Raw genomic sequence first — 16,218 nt, forward strand, 5'->3', positions numbered from 1 at the left:
GGGAGAATTCGCTGGTTAATGCAGATACGTGTCCAAACAAGCACTGGTTTGCTCAGGGAGGGTGCAGAGCTGGCAGGCTGCCCTTGGCACAGAGAGCGTGAGTAATGCTTCATTTTAATGAGGGATCTTGGGGGTCTACAATGAAGACTATGTGGTATTTCCCACATGTCTCTTTGGAATGTGGACTGATTGCACCCACAGTGGAAGAAAAGCCATCAGAAAGTATGTAGTTCCTAAAATCTCTGGGGCTCTACAAGATTCAGATAATTTAACGGCATATAAATGAATTCACAGAAATACACCCAGAGCTCCCAAAGTAAAAGTCCTCCCTTCCCACAGGTAAGTGAATATGAGTGCAAAGTAACGAGACTGTGTTCTGGGGGGAGAGGTGGGACGGGCATTTTATTTTTATTTTTTAAATTTATTATTTATTTACTTATTTATTTATTATTTTTGGCTGCTTTGGGTCTTCGTTGCTGCGCGTGGGCTTTCTCTAGTTGTGGTGAGCAGGGGGTACTCTTGTTGCGGAGCACAGGCTCTAGGTTTGCAGGCTTCAGTAGTTGTGGCACCTGGGCTCAGGAATTGTGGCTCGCGGGCTCTAGAGCACAGGCTCAGTAGTCGTGGTGCACAGGCTTAGTTGCTCCGTGGCATATGGGATCTTCCTGGATGAGGGCTTGAACCTGTGTCCCCTGCATTGGCAGGCGGATTCTTAACCACTGCAGCACCAGGGAAGCCTGGGCATTTGATTTTTAAGCTAAATCTATAGGCAGTTCCAGACGTGTTGTAAACATTGTAGCAACCCTGGAATAACTGTTAGCTTTCCTACCTGACTCTTCTGAAAGATAAGAGTCATTTGAACATCAAGTTCTTATGTATAAAGCACATGCATTCATTTTTAAGATATAATTTCACAGTCACACTTCACCTGTGAGCCCGGATCATTTGAATTTTTTCTTTCAGAGAAAGCCAATACTTAATGTTTTGGGTAGAAAAAAAAATCTAAAAAGTCACTAGGAAAACGAACGTTCCCCAGTCCTCGTGAACAGTCGGTGATTCATCAATGAAGTGGCAGATGGAATTGAACATGACCGCATGTTTGTTCTGGGGTCTGTAGCCTGGATGTCCCCTTAGATCCAGCCACAGGGTGTGGCTTCCTAAAAGCAAATTCCCTTTTTGTTCAGATTTGGAGCATTATGTGATCATTCAGGCAAAGTATGTGAAGTACTGTACTGACCTTTATTTTATATCTCTGGACTGGCTGGAGCAAAACGCTCCACAGGGACTGGACCTCCCAAAGTGCTCGAGGATTTTGGTGGGATTAAGTGCAGTCCTGGGTTTGGAAGAACGTGATTCAGTCCTAAAGACTTAAAGGAGGTGATGGTGACCCAGAACTCAGAACAAGAGAGTCCCAAGAAGCGGAAATGCTGAGGGGAGAGACCTTTTCTGTGTATGCTAATATATCAAAGAGCACTTGGAATTATACAGAGAAATAAGAAATTATCTTAAGATAAATAATTTTGAAATGTTAAAACATGGTTAGAACTGAAATTAAAGTGAAGTAAACTCAACAGGCAAAAATTATTTTATCAGATAAATTTGGCACCTCACACTTGGGGCTTATTCATGCCCAATAGACAAAGTAGAGACTTCCTGCTATTTATTTACCCCAATTTTTCAAAACAAAACCATTAAATGCATGCTATATGTAATAGCGAATTCTGGAAAAGGTTTTAAACTGACTCAGGAAAATGTACATTTTCACTTGTTTCACTTAGAGGATAGAAGTCACTCCTCTAAGAGGTCATTTCTTCTGTTCTCATTTGCATTTGCTGCAACTCTCTCACTCCCAAAAAAAGCAACAACAACAAAAAATCCCAAGCAAAAAAGCCCTTTAGCAATAAAACTGATGTCCAAGAAAAACATTTAGTTTGAAAAAGAGTTGAAAAATGTAGCCTTGGAAGAACCACTGCTTACATGGAATTGTTCAACAAATTCCTGTTGTGTGAGGTTTGGCATATACTTTCTAAAAATATAAGCATCTGGGGAAATGAGACAAAGCCCAGGTCTTGGACCAAATGAGGCACGCAGTGTGAATCTGTTAGTGATTATATCCATAATGAAATATGTGCCCAAATTTAGCAGTGCAAAATCTAATACAATAAGAAAGCCCAGCAGGCACTGTCCTTACCATAATATATAGCCAACAGAGAAGGTACATATGGCGGCCAGTCCGCTGCTCCTGCTGGGATACGCATGGTGTGATGTCCTCATCTCGATTAATATAAAGGGCAAAACCGTCGTGTGCTGAAAAAGAACAGAGACCAGGTGACACAGGTTCTTATCATCACCCCTAATTAGCTATTTGTCTTCAGTAGGAGAGTGGATAGTGTAAATTTCTTGCAGAAGTGCCACAGCAGAGAGCAGTATCTTCTCCCTCCTCACTCTAGGAGGTAGAATGGACGTGAACACACGCAGTCCATCAACTGCTCCCCTTCTTTTTCTTCTGTATCTTAATTTTTAAAGTTGTATTTTCTTTATGCCCGTTACAGGAAATTATAGAAATTATAGAAAGATATATAGGGAAAAAAGTTGGAACATAAGAAAGGAATAAAAATTACGACTGTTAATATTTTGCTATACGTTCTTTTCCCTCACTCTTTGTTCATATTATTTATACACAGTTAAGAAGTGAAGATCATACTGTGCACGCAGTTTTGTTTGGGATTATAGCATGAGACTTTTGGATGTGCAATTATAGAAATACTTCTAGAATATAAACGCTGACCAGAGCTGCTTAAAGCTCCATTTTATAGATGTACCAACATTTATTTATTTATTTATTTATTTATTTATTTATTTATTTATTTATGGCCGAGCAGCTTGTGGGATCTTAGTTCCCCTACCAGGGGTTGGACCTGGGCCCCAGCAGTGAAAGTGCCGAGTCCTAATCACTGGACCACCAGGGAATTCCCTGACCAACATTTATTTAACTGATTCTTATTCCTGGACATTAAGTAGTAAAAGATTTTCAATTTTTAATTTATTAAAAATATCATGATGAATATATTTTGTAGAAGTCTTTGAATGTTAAACTACTTTTTTTTTTTTTTTTTTTTGCTGTACGCGGGCCTCTCACTGCCGTGGCCTCCCCCATTGCAGAGCACAGGCTCCGGACGCACAGGCCCAGCGGCCATGGCTCACGGGCCCAGCCTCTCCGCGGCATGTGGGATCCTCCCAGACCGGGGCACGAACCTGTATCCCCTGCATCGGCAGGCGGACTCAACCACTGCGCCACCAGGGAGGCCCTGTTAAACTACTTTTAAAATTTATTTTTAATTTTTTAATTGAAGTATTGATGAGTTACAATATTATATTAGTGTCAGGTGTACAACATAGTGATTTAAATTATTTTCGTATAGTCAAAGGCTATGAAGATTTTAAGGCTGTTGATACATAATGCCAAATTATGTGTGAGCCAGCAGCAGGTAGGAAGATAAAGCCAAATTAGCTTCCAGAAAGGATGCCAGCAGTGCATGGATTTAGATACTATGTTGGAAGACAGACTCCAAAGAAGTTGCGTGGAACATTTCCATTTGTTTCTCGAACCCAGTGGCCACTCCAGATACTCAGTTCAGCAGGGCAGAGTGGGATAAAACTTATCCCCTCCGTATGGTATGGAGAAAGTCAAGTACTCTTGACATTGAAATTTGGTGGACAGATATAAGGGAAAAAGAGCTTCTTAGGTAAAACTGGCTCAGGACATAGATATATCTTCCAGCATTGGAAAGTTTCCCAAGAGTAAGAAGATGGTGGAACTGAGAACTGAACCACCAGCAAGTTTGGATTCTGTTAAGGATACTCCTTAATGGCCATGAAAGAAGCTTTATTCTGCTCTTGCTGTATAGTTTGCATATTCAAGGAAATGGCAGGAAATTGAATGTTATGGTTTTCAAACTCTAATAAGTATTGCAGCAAAATGGAACCAGGTGACAGGTAGGCCTTGGCAGGAAAAGACACGGTGAGGATATCAAAATGAACATCTTTGGAGCAACTTGTTGTTTATATTCATAGAAAAAATAGGATATTGTAAGAAATAATAAGACACTGGAAATTCTTTGCTTTAAATTTCTCCTCTACATAACTGTTCTGACTGCCAGTACATGGTAATTAGACTATGGTATGCCTAGAATGTCAGGTGGGTGATTCCACAGTTGGGCAGCTTTATATTTCCTTATCCTTTGCTTCTCTGTTATTGTTTTAAAACAGTATAATTAGTTCTGAAGGGGACCACACAAAATGTACATGTGTGTTAAAACAGAGACAGTATGTATTTTAAAGATCTATTTTATTGGCTTTTTTCACTATAATCTAGTCACCTCAGATAACATTGGCCTGGAATTTCACCAACAATTTGAGATGCCAACAACAGTTTTACAATAGTGCATTCAGGTAAAATTCAAATATATAGTTAGCACTAAGGCCAAGACTTATCGAATCAATCGTAGAAGAAAAATACCTGCAAATGAAACGTTTACACTGAAGATAATGCTGACTCTAATAGCCTGTGTGGGTTGTAGAATGATGATGTGATTTTTGACTCATTAATATTAAAAAATATCTAAGCTCTACCTCTTCCTCCATTGCTCCAAACTGAGTAAAAATTCACTCATTTTTCTATAAAGTTATATAAGTTCAAATAACTAATCTGAATATTCTTATCCAGTTATCCAGTTAACTTTATTTTACCTAGCCTACTTGCTAATCATCAGATGTCATACCTGGAAAGCTTAGGATGTGTTTTGGTGATGCCAGGCAAAAAAAAAAATCTCTTTGAAAGATGAAAATCTCTCCAGATCACTCCATTTCTGGCATCATCACCAGTAAAAAGGAGCTACTTGTTCCATAAGTGAGGACAAAAGATCTTTTGGTGGCTAGCTGTGCCTATGTCAGTCTGGCCAGCAGTAAATGTTATATGAGGCTAACAGTTTATCATCAAGAATTTTCAGGCACTGAAGAATGTGTATCTGCCTTTCTAAAAATTTATAATGCAAATTATGTTTACTGATAAACAGTATATATTAACGAAGGTAAAAATAGTGCAAAATATTTATAGCAAATATGTTTCCCTGAAGGTAGCTGAAGTTTTATGAACTAAAAAAAAAAAAAAAATCGGTAAAAAAATCTACAAAAGGTCTTGCTGAATCTCTAAGTAACCTTTGGTAGCTAACTGTGACTCAAAATCTGTAGCAGCAAGAGGGATAATTAGTTTAGAACTAGGAGTACAAGAAATTCAGTTCTAATCCACTCCCAGGCAACACTCTGCTTCAATAACTTAAGAACCAGCAAGGAAATATTCAACTCCATGTAAGACCATCAGCTGGACAAGAATGGTAAGCTTATGTTTTGTTCACTGTGGTATTTGTAGCACTTAAAAAAGAGCCTGGCACATAGGAGGGGCTCAATAAATATTGGTGGAGATAATTTAATCTTCAAAACCATATCTTAAGTGAGAGTTACCAACTCCATCCTGCGGATGAGATAATAAGGACTCATAAAAGGTAATTGTCTTGCCCAAGATCACAGAGCTATTAAGTCTGGAGAGGGTTCAAGACCAGTTCCGTCTGTCTCCAAATTCCATGCTCTGTTTTCTATATTAGAGTTATATCTTTAAAAGATATCAGAGTTAAATAATCTTTGACTCAAAAAACCTGTGGAAGTGCATGACTGAAGATCACTTACGATGTCTCTCAACAGACAAGAACTATTTTTTGGTTGAGCCTCAAAATAAATAAAAAGATTTTCACTGTGAAAAACATATTTTACTAAATGAGTTCTTTCCTGTGGCATATAGCATTCTGAATAATATTATATGGAGGAAGGGACCCACAAATGCAAAGTGCCTACTAAAGTCAAAAGTCCTAACACAGTCCTGTCACATGCTACTTGATTTAAAACAAATTTTTTTTCGGGCCTCCCTGGTGGCACAGTGGTTAAGAGTTCGCCTGCCGATGCAGGGGGCACGGGTTCGTGCCCCGGTCCGGGAAGATCCCACATGCCGCTGAGCAGCTGGGCCCGTGAGCCATGGCCGCTGAGCCTGCGCGTCTGGAGCCTGTGCTCCGCAATGGGAGAGGCCACAACAGTGAGAGGCCCGCGTAGGGCAAAAAAAAATTATTTTCTTAGTCAATTCACATTTTTTCTTAAATAAATATATTTAAAGGAAAACTTATGAGATTTATAAACTCTCATAAATGGAACACATTAAGAAAGATAACCACAAAAACAAATACAATGAAAACTAATTGATCTTAATAAATGTTTGATAGACATGTTTGCCTGTTTGATTCTGAGGCCTGCTAAATAGGGATGTTAGTCAGTATTAGAGGGGCATTAAAGACATACTAGAATGTAATACAGACTCCTAAATGAAATCAGAAGGACTGAAAGATAATTGAGGGAGAACTACCTTTTCACCAGGTGACTCAATACCATTTAATGCCAGGCCCCTGTACCACATAGATTATCTCACATACAATCAGAGACACACCTATGCACTGGAACAGATTATCTGTAAATTGTAGCTGTACCTTCTAAATGCTAAATTATTTGATTTATGAACAGGTGTTCTTTTGCCAGAAAAATGGAAAGATAGATGAGTAGGAAGTTTAGGTATTGATGGAGGAACTTAATGGTATTTAACAAGATTAAAGAAATGAATTTACGTGACACAAGAAGGATCTAGACTTGCTATGGGGAAAAACATTTTCATTATCTGTGATGGCATTCAGTAGCCTATAAACTAAAGGGAAGTTTTATAAGAAACTTTGCTGTGCAATAAATAGAAGGATAAAAATATATGCTGTGTGATAGTACAGATTCAGGCAAGTGGAGCGGATGAATTAGGGGAGCACTCAAGATTACTTTAGAGCTCTAGCATCTGTGGCTGCAGTCAGAGTGTACAACACAAAAAATATTAAACAAGATTTGAGGACTCTGTTCACCTGTCATTTCTCTGGTCTTTCTCCTTCCCTCCAAAGTATTTTTTTTAAAAATAGAAGAGTACTGCTACCATACCATATGAACAGAGATTAAAAATTGTTTCAGTGATGGGCTTCCCTGGTGGTGCAGTGGTTGAGAGTCTGCCTGCTAATGCAGGGAACACGGGTTCGTGCCCCGGTCCGGGAAGATCCCACATGCCGCGGAGCGGCTAGGCCCATGAGCCATGGCCGCTGAGCCTGCGTGTCCGGAGCCTGTGCCCCGCAATGGGAGAGGCCACAACAGTGAGAGGCCCGCATACCGCAAAAAAAAAAAAAAAAAAAAAAAAAGTTTCAGTGAACAGTGGGATACATGTATCTTTTTGAATAGCCAGGACATGGAAGCAACCTAAATGTCCATCAATGGAGGAATGGATAAAGAAGATGTGGTACATATATACAATGGAATAGTACTCAGCCATAAAAAAGAACAAAATAATGCCATTTGCAGCCTCATGGATGGGCCTAGAGATTGTCATACTGAGTGAAATAAGTCAGACAGAGAAAGACAAATATCATACGACATCGCTTATACGTGGAATCTAAAAAAATGGCACAAATGAACCTATTTACAAAACAGAAATAGAGTCACAGATGTAGAAAACAAACTTATGGTTACCAAGGGGGAAGGGGGGAGGGATAAACTGGGAGATTGGGATTGACATATACACATTACTATATATTAAATAGATAACTAATAAGAACCTACTGTATAGCACAGGGAACTCTATTCAATATCCTGTAATGATCTATATAGGAATAGAATCTAAAAAAGAGTTGATATATGTATATGTATAACTGACTCACTTTGCTGTACAGCAGAAACTAACACAACATTGTAAATCAACTATTTGCCAATAAAAATGAATTTAAAAAAAAGACAAAAAGAATTGTTTCTTCCTTGGAAGCAAAAGCAGCTTTTGAACATGAGGTGTGCCAGACCAGCCCCTGCCTACCTGGATAATGAGAGAGTTGGCAAGCCCATATCCACTTATTTGCATCTGTAGAGTACAGGCAGACCTCTGGGAATGTCCTCAAAGTAATGGATGCATCAAATCGCCAGGTGAGCTTCTTAAAAATGAGATTGTTGGGCCTAGCTCCTGTGACATTTGATTTACTGGATTCCAGTGGAGTAGTGCTCATGGTGGTCCCCACGACGGTAGACCACAGTTCTTGCCTTTTATGGTTGTCAGGATATCTAGTTTTCCTTATATCCTATGATAACTTTTTTTAAAAAATTTTTATTTATTTATGGCTGTGTTGGGTCTTTGTTTCCACGCGAGGGCTTTCTCCAGTTGTGGCAAGTGGTGGCCACTCTTCATAGCGGTGCACGGGCGTCTCACTATCGTGGTCTCTCTTGATGCGCAGGCTCAGTAATTGTGGCTCATGGGCCCAGTTGCTCCGCGGCATGTGGGATCTTCCCAGACCAGGGCTCGAACCCGTGTCCCCTGCATTGGCAGGCAGACTCTCAACCACTGTGCCACCAGGGAAGCCCTTATCCTATGACAACTTTTGATCGTAAATAAAAAGTTGAGGGATGGCTGTGTGCATGTGTGTGTGTGTGTGTGTGTGTGTACACGTTCAGAGCACCTGCATTCTTGTGGGTACTTGGCTGCAGGCAGGGCTAGAGGTGTGACCAGACTTGCCGGGGAGGATGCAGTGAGGGAGAGTCCTTATGATGTCCTAACAATTGACAGGTATATCATAAATAAAAATAATATGGAAAACTGCTCTAGGATACAGAAAGGTAAAATTAATAATTCTTATTAATTCCATATTGTAACATGAATATTTTGTTCCTTTGCTCCCCCAGCCCTTAACCACCTCTAGAGTAAAAGGGGATTAAAATAGAAATTTTTGTGCTGTAATAAAGAAGGAATTTCCAAGCTTGAAGATAAAGCCCATCGTGTTAGCAAAATGTGTTCTAAAACGATAGGAAGGGTGACATGAGAAAGATTGGCCAAAAAAAAAAAAAAAAAAAATCACAAAACACTAACTGATGCTAACCTTTGCAAATCTTCCAGGCTCTCCAAAGAAGGAAAATGTTTGATGAACGCAGGGAAAAGCAGCGTTGGGTGGGGCATGCGCAGAGCTGGGGTGGGGCTTCCCCTGGAGCAAGCATAACTTCAGAGTCAGTGGATGTGAGGACTCGGCAATGTCATCCCAGGAAGCTTGGAAATAAAGCTGATGCAGGCTCTAAAAAACCTACATTTTAAACCCTGACCAAATGTTTTATCCTGCCACCAGAAACTGTCATTTTTAATTTTACTGATGGGTCAGCTCAGGATTCACCACCTTCCCTCACTCTCTTCACAGTAGGGATATTTTAGTGCTTTGAGTGACAGAAAACTGCCCGTTTTTAACCTCAGTAGTTTCCAGTCTCCAGGAGTCAAATGGAACTTTCCCGCGTCACAGGCCTCCCTCTCCTAAGGGCTGAGGTGCTGGTTTTAATGCGGTGATGCCGGTACAATATGACACAGAATCTCCCCAGAAACTGTCAGAGCCTTTTAAATTGTGCCTTTCCTGTGTGGTATTGGATACCCATTCCTGCTGGCTGTCAAATCGGTCTGAGATGCACTTACACGGGCATCTCAGAATGACGTTAGAAAAGTGACCCAGGGTCAGAAACTTAGATTCAGGTGGAACCAATATTTATTAAGTGCCAATATGTTCCAGGCATTTCCAGAATGCTTTATGGACTCATCCAGTTCTAACATTAGCCCCGACAGCTCTTAGGATATGGTTTTAATAATTAGGCCCAATAAACAAAATAGTGCCACGCATTAAACCAAGCCATGCATATCCTTGCAATTAAGAGCAAATGATGCATTACAGAAACAATTACGCTAAAACAGTGGCACCATTTTACTGGGCTGTTATTTTTGCATTTAAAAAGCATTTTTAATATGACTTGAGGGAAATTAATATCTCTTCCTGAATCTTCCTAATGAAGGTATCCACAAGGTGCCCAGGGTCTGCGGCATTACTGGGGGGCTCCAGAGTGGTGCCTTCTTTTCAGCCCAGCAGCCTGTGGGCCACCAAAAGGAATTCTTCTTTTTGTGAATGTGATTCCAGAATTAACCCACGTTGTACCTTAAAACGTAACAGCGACTTGAAAATGACCTACTATTCACTTCTTCCGTGAACATTTCACAATTAGTGCTTGGGGTTCTCACAGAAGAGCACCTCGAATTACTGCCCTCAGATGATCAAGTGATTCTAATATGATGAGATGCATTCAGACGTGCAGACTCGCAACAGTGCAGTGGTCAGAGTGATCTGGTCTGCTAGGGCGGGTTGAGGGAAGGATTCACGCAGCAGGAGACATTTCAACCGGGTTTTTCTGTGTGACTAGGGCTTCACAAGCAGAAGAAAGGGTAAAGGAAGAAGTTCATTCGCAAGGCCAAGAAGAAGAAGTAGTGTGTGAAGCACAGTACAGACCACCGAGGGACTGTCACCGTTGTAGGACATGAAAGAGCGTGAAGACTTAAGTATGGACAGGTGAGGTAGGCAGAAGCCAAAATGTGGAAGACTTGTATACGGACTTTGTCCTGTGAGAAGCAGAGCTAGCTCTATAGGCTTAAACTCCTCCACAGAGTTGAAGGTATACAGACACAGGAGAAACATATTTGGGTATTAATAGTAGAAAGAGCAAGCTGGAGGCTGGGTGGAGGACGGACTGCAGAGAGGAGAGATTTATCTACCGACCTGCTCCTCTCTCCTTCCTCCTTTCTTTCCTTCTCTCTCTTTCCTCAAGAAAGGGACTTGATTCTCTCCATGACTTTCTTCTAGGTCTTCCTCAGCCTCCCCTCTCCCCTACCTCTCCTCAGCCTTTTCACCTACAATTTCCTCGTTTCTACTCTCTTCTCTTTTACTTTAATAATTACCATAATACTGAAAACAGCATAGGGGAAAGGTTAAAAAAGAAAGCTGGTCTTAATCCTGGCAAAGCATATATAGGATAGGTAAACACGTTAATGACTTCATTCATCCCTCTGTGTCTTATGTCGCTTCCCCCGTCATTCATTTATGTGCAGAAATACTGAATACATAGTGATAAGAATGGCTACCATTTCCTGAGCTACTAAAACAAGCTCAGTTCTATGCTAAACATTTTGCACCAGCATCATGTTTAATTCTTAGAGCAACTCTAATGAAATTGTTTTTTTTTTTTTTTTTTTTTTTTTTTCGGTACGTGGGCCTCTCACTGTTGTGGCCTCTCCCGTTGTGGAGCACAGGCTCCAGATGCGCAGGCTCAGCGGCCATGGCTCACGGGCCCAGTCACTCTGCGGCATGTGGGATCCTCCCGGACCGGGGCACGAACCCGCGTCCCCTGCATCGGCAGGCGGACTCTCAACCACTGCGCCACCAGGGAAGCCCTGAAATTGGTATTTTCACCTTCATTTTATAAATGAAGAAATGGAGGAACAGAAGGATTAACTTGTCAGAGGTCATGTAGAACTAGTAAACGGTGCAGCCAGCCTCAGACCTCAGATCTAGCAGCTAGCCCCAGACCTCAGATCTACCAGACCACAAACCTGTGTTTTTACTGTGGCACACACTGCTCCCCAAGCTTGCTTGTTTGTTCATTCATTCAATAAATGCTGATTGTATTCCTGCCATGTGCCACTCACGATTTCAGGTATTTAAATATATCCCAGAACAGAGCAGACAAAGATCCTTGCCCCAATAGACGGCTGGCTGTTCTTGGGAATGCATTTCAATTAGGCTAATACAAACGTGGAGTCTCTCAGCTCAGAAAAGACCAAATTCATTAGGGCTGCATGAGGATTGTATGAGATTCTATAGTAAAAGTGGCTTGTACAGTATATACAAAAAATAATTTAAGTTATTTTGGGATATTTCTCACTTAAGACAAAGTGCTCAATAATATCATCTAATATCTACTGCATGCCAGTCCCCTACGTGGATTAAAGTCACTTACATCTCACATTGCTCCTCTGAGGCATATGTTAACATCAATTCTGTTTTACAAAACCTGAGGCACAGAGAAGTTGAGAAGTTGCTTGAGGTTACCAACTGGAAGGTGGTGGGTTTGGGCTTAGACTTGGGCACTTTGGCTTCTGAGCTTATCCTTTAACGGTGATGCTCTATGACCAGTGAAGCCCTTGGGAAGACGTGAGGACTGGGAACTGTCAATGGAGGAACGGGTACAGGGACGGGAAGCTCTTGGTCTCATGGCTGTGCCTGCGAGAAGGAGCCTGGCCCTTCCCTCACCCAGCCATTCACCTCAGGGGGACTCAGGGGCTGAGAGATGAGTGGCCTCTACACCCAAGTTTAAAAGGCAGGGCCTAACCCCTCTGTTCCTCCATTTCTTCATTTATAAAATGAAGGTGAAAATACCAATTTCAGGGCTTCCCTGGTGGCTCAGTGGTTGAGAGTCCGCCTGCCGATGCAGGGGACGCGGGTTCGTGCCCCGGTCCGGGAGGATCCCACATGCCACGGAGCAGCTGGGCCCGTGAGCCATGGCCGCTGAGCCTGCGCGTCTGGAGCCTGTGCTCTGCAATGGGAGGGGCCACAACAGTGAGAGAGGCCCGCGTACCGCAAAAAAAAAAAAAACCTCTGTCAGACCAGAGTTTGTGCTCATGTTTGGGGGTAAATCCCATGGGTACTAAGGGCCTCAGGTAGGCAGAGAGGCAGGATTAAGAATAACCCCAATCCACTGACACAGACAGGCACTCTCTGAGATGCTATCGGTGTGAGTTTCTTGTCTTTTCTTTGGTCTACTCTCCTTAAAAGTACTTGGAAAGCATTTAGTGGGTGGGTTGAAGAGGGGTGCAAGGAAAAGCAATGGGAGATATAGTCTCAGTAGAAGGCAAGGGAAAGGAAATTTAATCAAGTGTTCCTGTCATCAGTAAAGTTTACAGCATTCTTAAAGATCGTTACACACAGTCAAGTTCAGGGAGCAAGTATAGAAAAATGAAACTCATTATTAGGAGTGCTCTGAAATTAAAAAAGAAACTGAAAAAATAAGAAACTAGGATTGTAATGTAATTCATATGCTTCTCAAAAATCATTTTGAGCTCCATAGAATCCACTCGTGCACGCACATCCGCATCCTCCACTGTCAGAGTATTATTCTGACCACTTGATTCCCTTCTCTGTAAGATTCTCACTATCTTCAGAACAAAATCCAAGTTTCTTAGCGTTGCCTTCAGAGACTTACTATCTATCAGACTCAGCCTGCTTTTCTAGACTAATCTCATACCGCTCTGTACTGGCAACTTCACCGTTCCCCAAGAGGCTTTCCATGGCCATGCCTTTGCTCATGCTCTTCTCTCTGATTATAATCTCCTTGATATTTGGGACCTTCTCTTTAGTACACACTTACGGCAAGGTCATTTTCTGCTCATCAGAGAATCATCCCTCACAGATCTCTACCCCTTCACAGCTAGGTGGGGCCGTTGGGACGAGTTCCGGTCAACGGGCTGTTATTAACAGGAGTGATGTGGCCACTATTCTAGGCCGACGCAGCTGTGAAGATACTGAATATTAATAAGCCACATAATGCTACAGTGAACTCGAAGAAGGGGACCCTGAGGCGTGGGGAACACTTCTTTAGGGAGAAGAAACAAGCTTTACTGACTGCCATACACTCAGCTCTCTTCTCCGTGCAGGCAACTTAACAGGGTCTCAAGAAACCTTTGTTCAAGGACCATGATAGTATGACTTTCCCTTAGGTAAACCCTATTTTCCATTAGTTTTATTATTAAAAAAAAAACCCCTGGCAATTTAAGATGAATAAAAAAAATAAGTTCCTGGATGCAGTATATAAATAAATTAAAAAGTACCTTCGTCTTGAAGGTACAACAATTATACTTTTCTATTACAGAAAGGAAGGGGACTACTTTACCCCAAACCATATTCATCTGGGACTAAGTCCCCCAACTAAAGCTACATGTTCACAAAATATAGAGAGGCATTAATTCTTTTGAAGTGAGAGACTAGTAACACATTTCCATCAACTTTGGTAATTTCCCCGCACTCTTCCACCGCAGTGCACAAGCAGATTTCAATGGTCCTAAAGAACCTTCTTCACTGAGTCTTCAAGTACAATGATTTCAAATGGTTTTAATTTAGCCTTGTTTATGATAAAATAAATGTTATTCTGATTGATTGGCAAACGTTTATTGATTGCAGCAATAAGAGCAATTATGTTTGACATGAAGATGTTATAAAATCTATAACCCAAACCTTTAAAGCCCAATTTGAAATGTCAAATTTGACTTATGAGAACGAGTTATAATCCTGCTTCACGCAAAAAGCATTAAGTTAATGCTGGAGCAAAGTACTGTGGCCAAGTGTGCGTTGGCATAATTAATCAGGGATATTTCAGAAAAGAATCATCTCCAAGAGGTTATTGATTTATTGTCACGACACATTTTTCTTATGGCTGCGATGGCGCTCTGGAGCTAGGATGCACTGGCATGCATTTTTCAGTGACTAAGCCTTGATCTGTCTTCCTGGATTCCTGCCATCCTCACTGACATCTGCAAACACTCACATTTGACAGCCTCATGCCTGAGACTGGTGGCTTCCAAGTTGATTAGGATTAGTTCAGAGGGGTTTTGGACTAGACTGAGTGTAATCGAAAGCAGAGAGCCGTGAGTCTCCAGAGAGTGACATGCACCCTGCCAATGGCATCATGTTAATAGAGAATGTGCATGTGCACACACACACATGCAAACACACATATGCATACACCATAAGGCATATGCAAACACATCCATGCAAACACACCCATACATACACACATGCAAACACATCCATGCATACACGTGAGTGCATACACACACATACACAATGCAAACACACACATATCCACGCAAACATATCCATGCAAAAACCCCCCCACACATCCATGCAAACACACACCCATACATTCACACACGCATAAACCCACACATACCCGTGCAAACACACACATACACACACCCATACATATACATACACAAATGCACACACACACACATACCAACAAACTTAAGGAATGGGGAAGATTTCAGTTTTAATCTTGAAGTTCATCTCTATTATCTATTAAACTAAATTCAAGCTTTTGCAGAAGCACTATTTAACACATATAGAAGTAGCTGTAACTTAGCTCTTTTTCACAGTGATTCCATGACATAAGGTAATACTGTCAGAAGGAACCTTTACAGCACAAAGTATTCAAATGTTCTCCCAAAGATTATAGGGGAAAGTCAAGGGAGAAAGAAGCAATTCAGCTCAAAGCTCAAAACTTTTTCTCCGTCGTCTCTTAATTTGGCTTTGCAAACAGAAAAGGACACACTTTCTACCTAAGGCAATGTTGGTGGTTGCCAACGTGTGGGTGCACAGACAGTAGGTGCTGGGTGGAGGGAGGCATCTAAGAAATGGATTACCCTGGGCACAGTACCTCAAGTCCAGTGCTCCTTCTAGGTCTTTGTTCAAGCAGTTATTTCCCTGCACATTCTCGTCTTGCTTAGGCTGCACTGATGATTATGTGGCCAGCACTGAGTCCAGACTCTAGTGACTACATAGACTCTGCTCGCTGTGGAGAGGTGGAGAGAAGACAGGACCAGGAAGCCGTTCACCAGTAGTTGACTACATAACTTTGAGCCAACTGGGGCCTTTCTGGACCCCAGGCTCCTCATCTGTAAGAGTCCGTAACAGTGGACCGCAGGTCAGGCTCCTTGTGGAGCAGACTCTGAGATGGGAACCAGCAGACTCAGGTTTACTAGGGAGTGTCTGAGGATCAGTGCCTGTTTGGAGAAAAGGAGGAAGGGCGGTACGGCAGGAGGAGAAGTGTGTCTGTGATGCAGTGTCAACAAGGGCCTTCACTGACCCCACCAAGGGCTCTGAAGCTGGGCTGGCCGTTCAGTGTTGCCCCAAATCGGGGTAAGTGGGCCAGGTCTTTATATCAAGCATGGACCAGTGATGGGATGGGGCTGCCCCAGGGAAGGGGTCCTGACCTTTAGCAAGAGAGCTCAGTTCAGGTGAGAGTGGCTCCTGGAGAGGATCTTCAGTGAGGGGCTGAAGAGGCCGCAGCCCCAGCTGCTGGGGAAGTAAGTCCTTCAGTCCCCAAAGGGGACCTGACTAGCACATCACAGCATCATGAGTGCACACCCACGGTCATCACATAGCCAGCTCCAACCTCTGTGTGTGAAACTCATCAAGGGGATATTTA

At 42.0% G+C, this 16,218-nt stretch overlaps 1 protein-coding gene across 5 annotated transcripts in view; it reads right to left on the reverse strand.

Annotated features, from left to right (window-relative positions):
• Nucleotides 1–16,218, reverse strand: part of AIG1 (androgen induced 1) — a 236,382-nt gene that overhangs the window by 38,975 nt on the left and 181,189 nt on the right. For 4 of the 5 annotated variants that reach the window (XM_082634075.1, XM_082634074.1, XM_082634076.1 and 1 more), the window contains exon 4: nt 2,189–2,304. In XM_082634075.1, coding sequence (XP_082490201.1) covers nt 2,189–2,304 — 116 coding nt within the window. Of the gene's footprint in view, nt 1–33; nt 690–2,188; nt 2,305–16,218 lie in introns of those variants that run through there. The other variant, XM_082634077.1, reaches the window with a different exon arrangement.

Source organism: Mesoplodon mirus, assembly GCF_964341445.2.
Source record: "Mesoplodon mirus genome assembly, chromosome: 10".
NCBI classification, from domain to species: Eukaryota; Metazoa; Chordata; class Mammalia; order Artiodactyla; family Ziphiidae; genus Mesoplodon; species Mesoplodon mirus.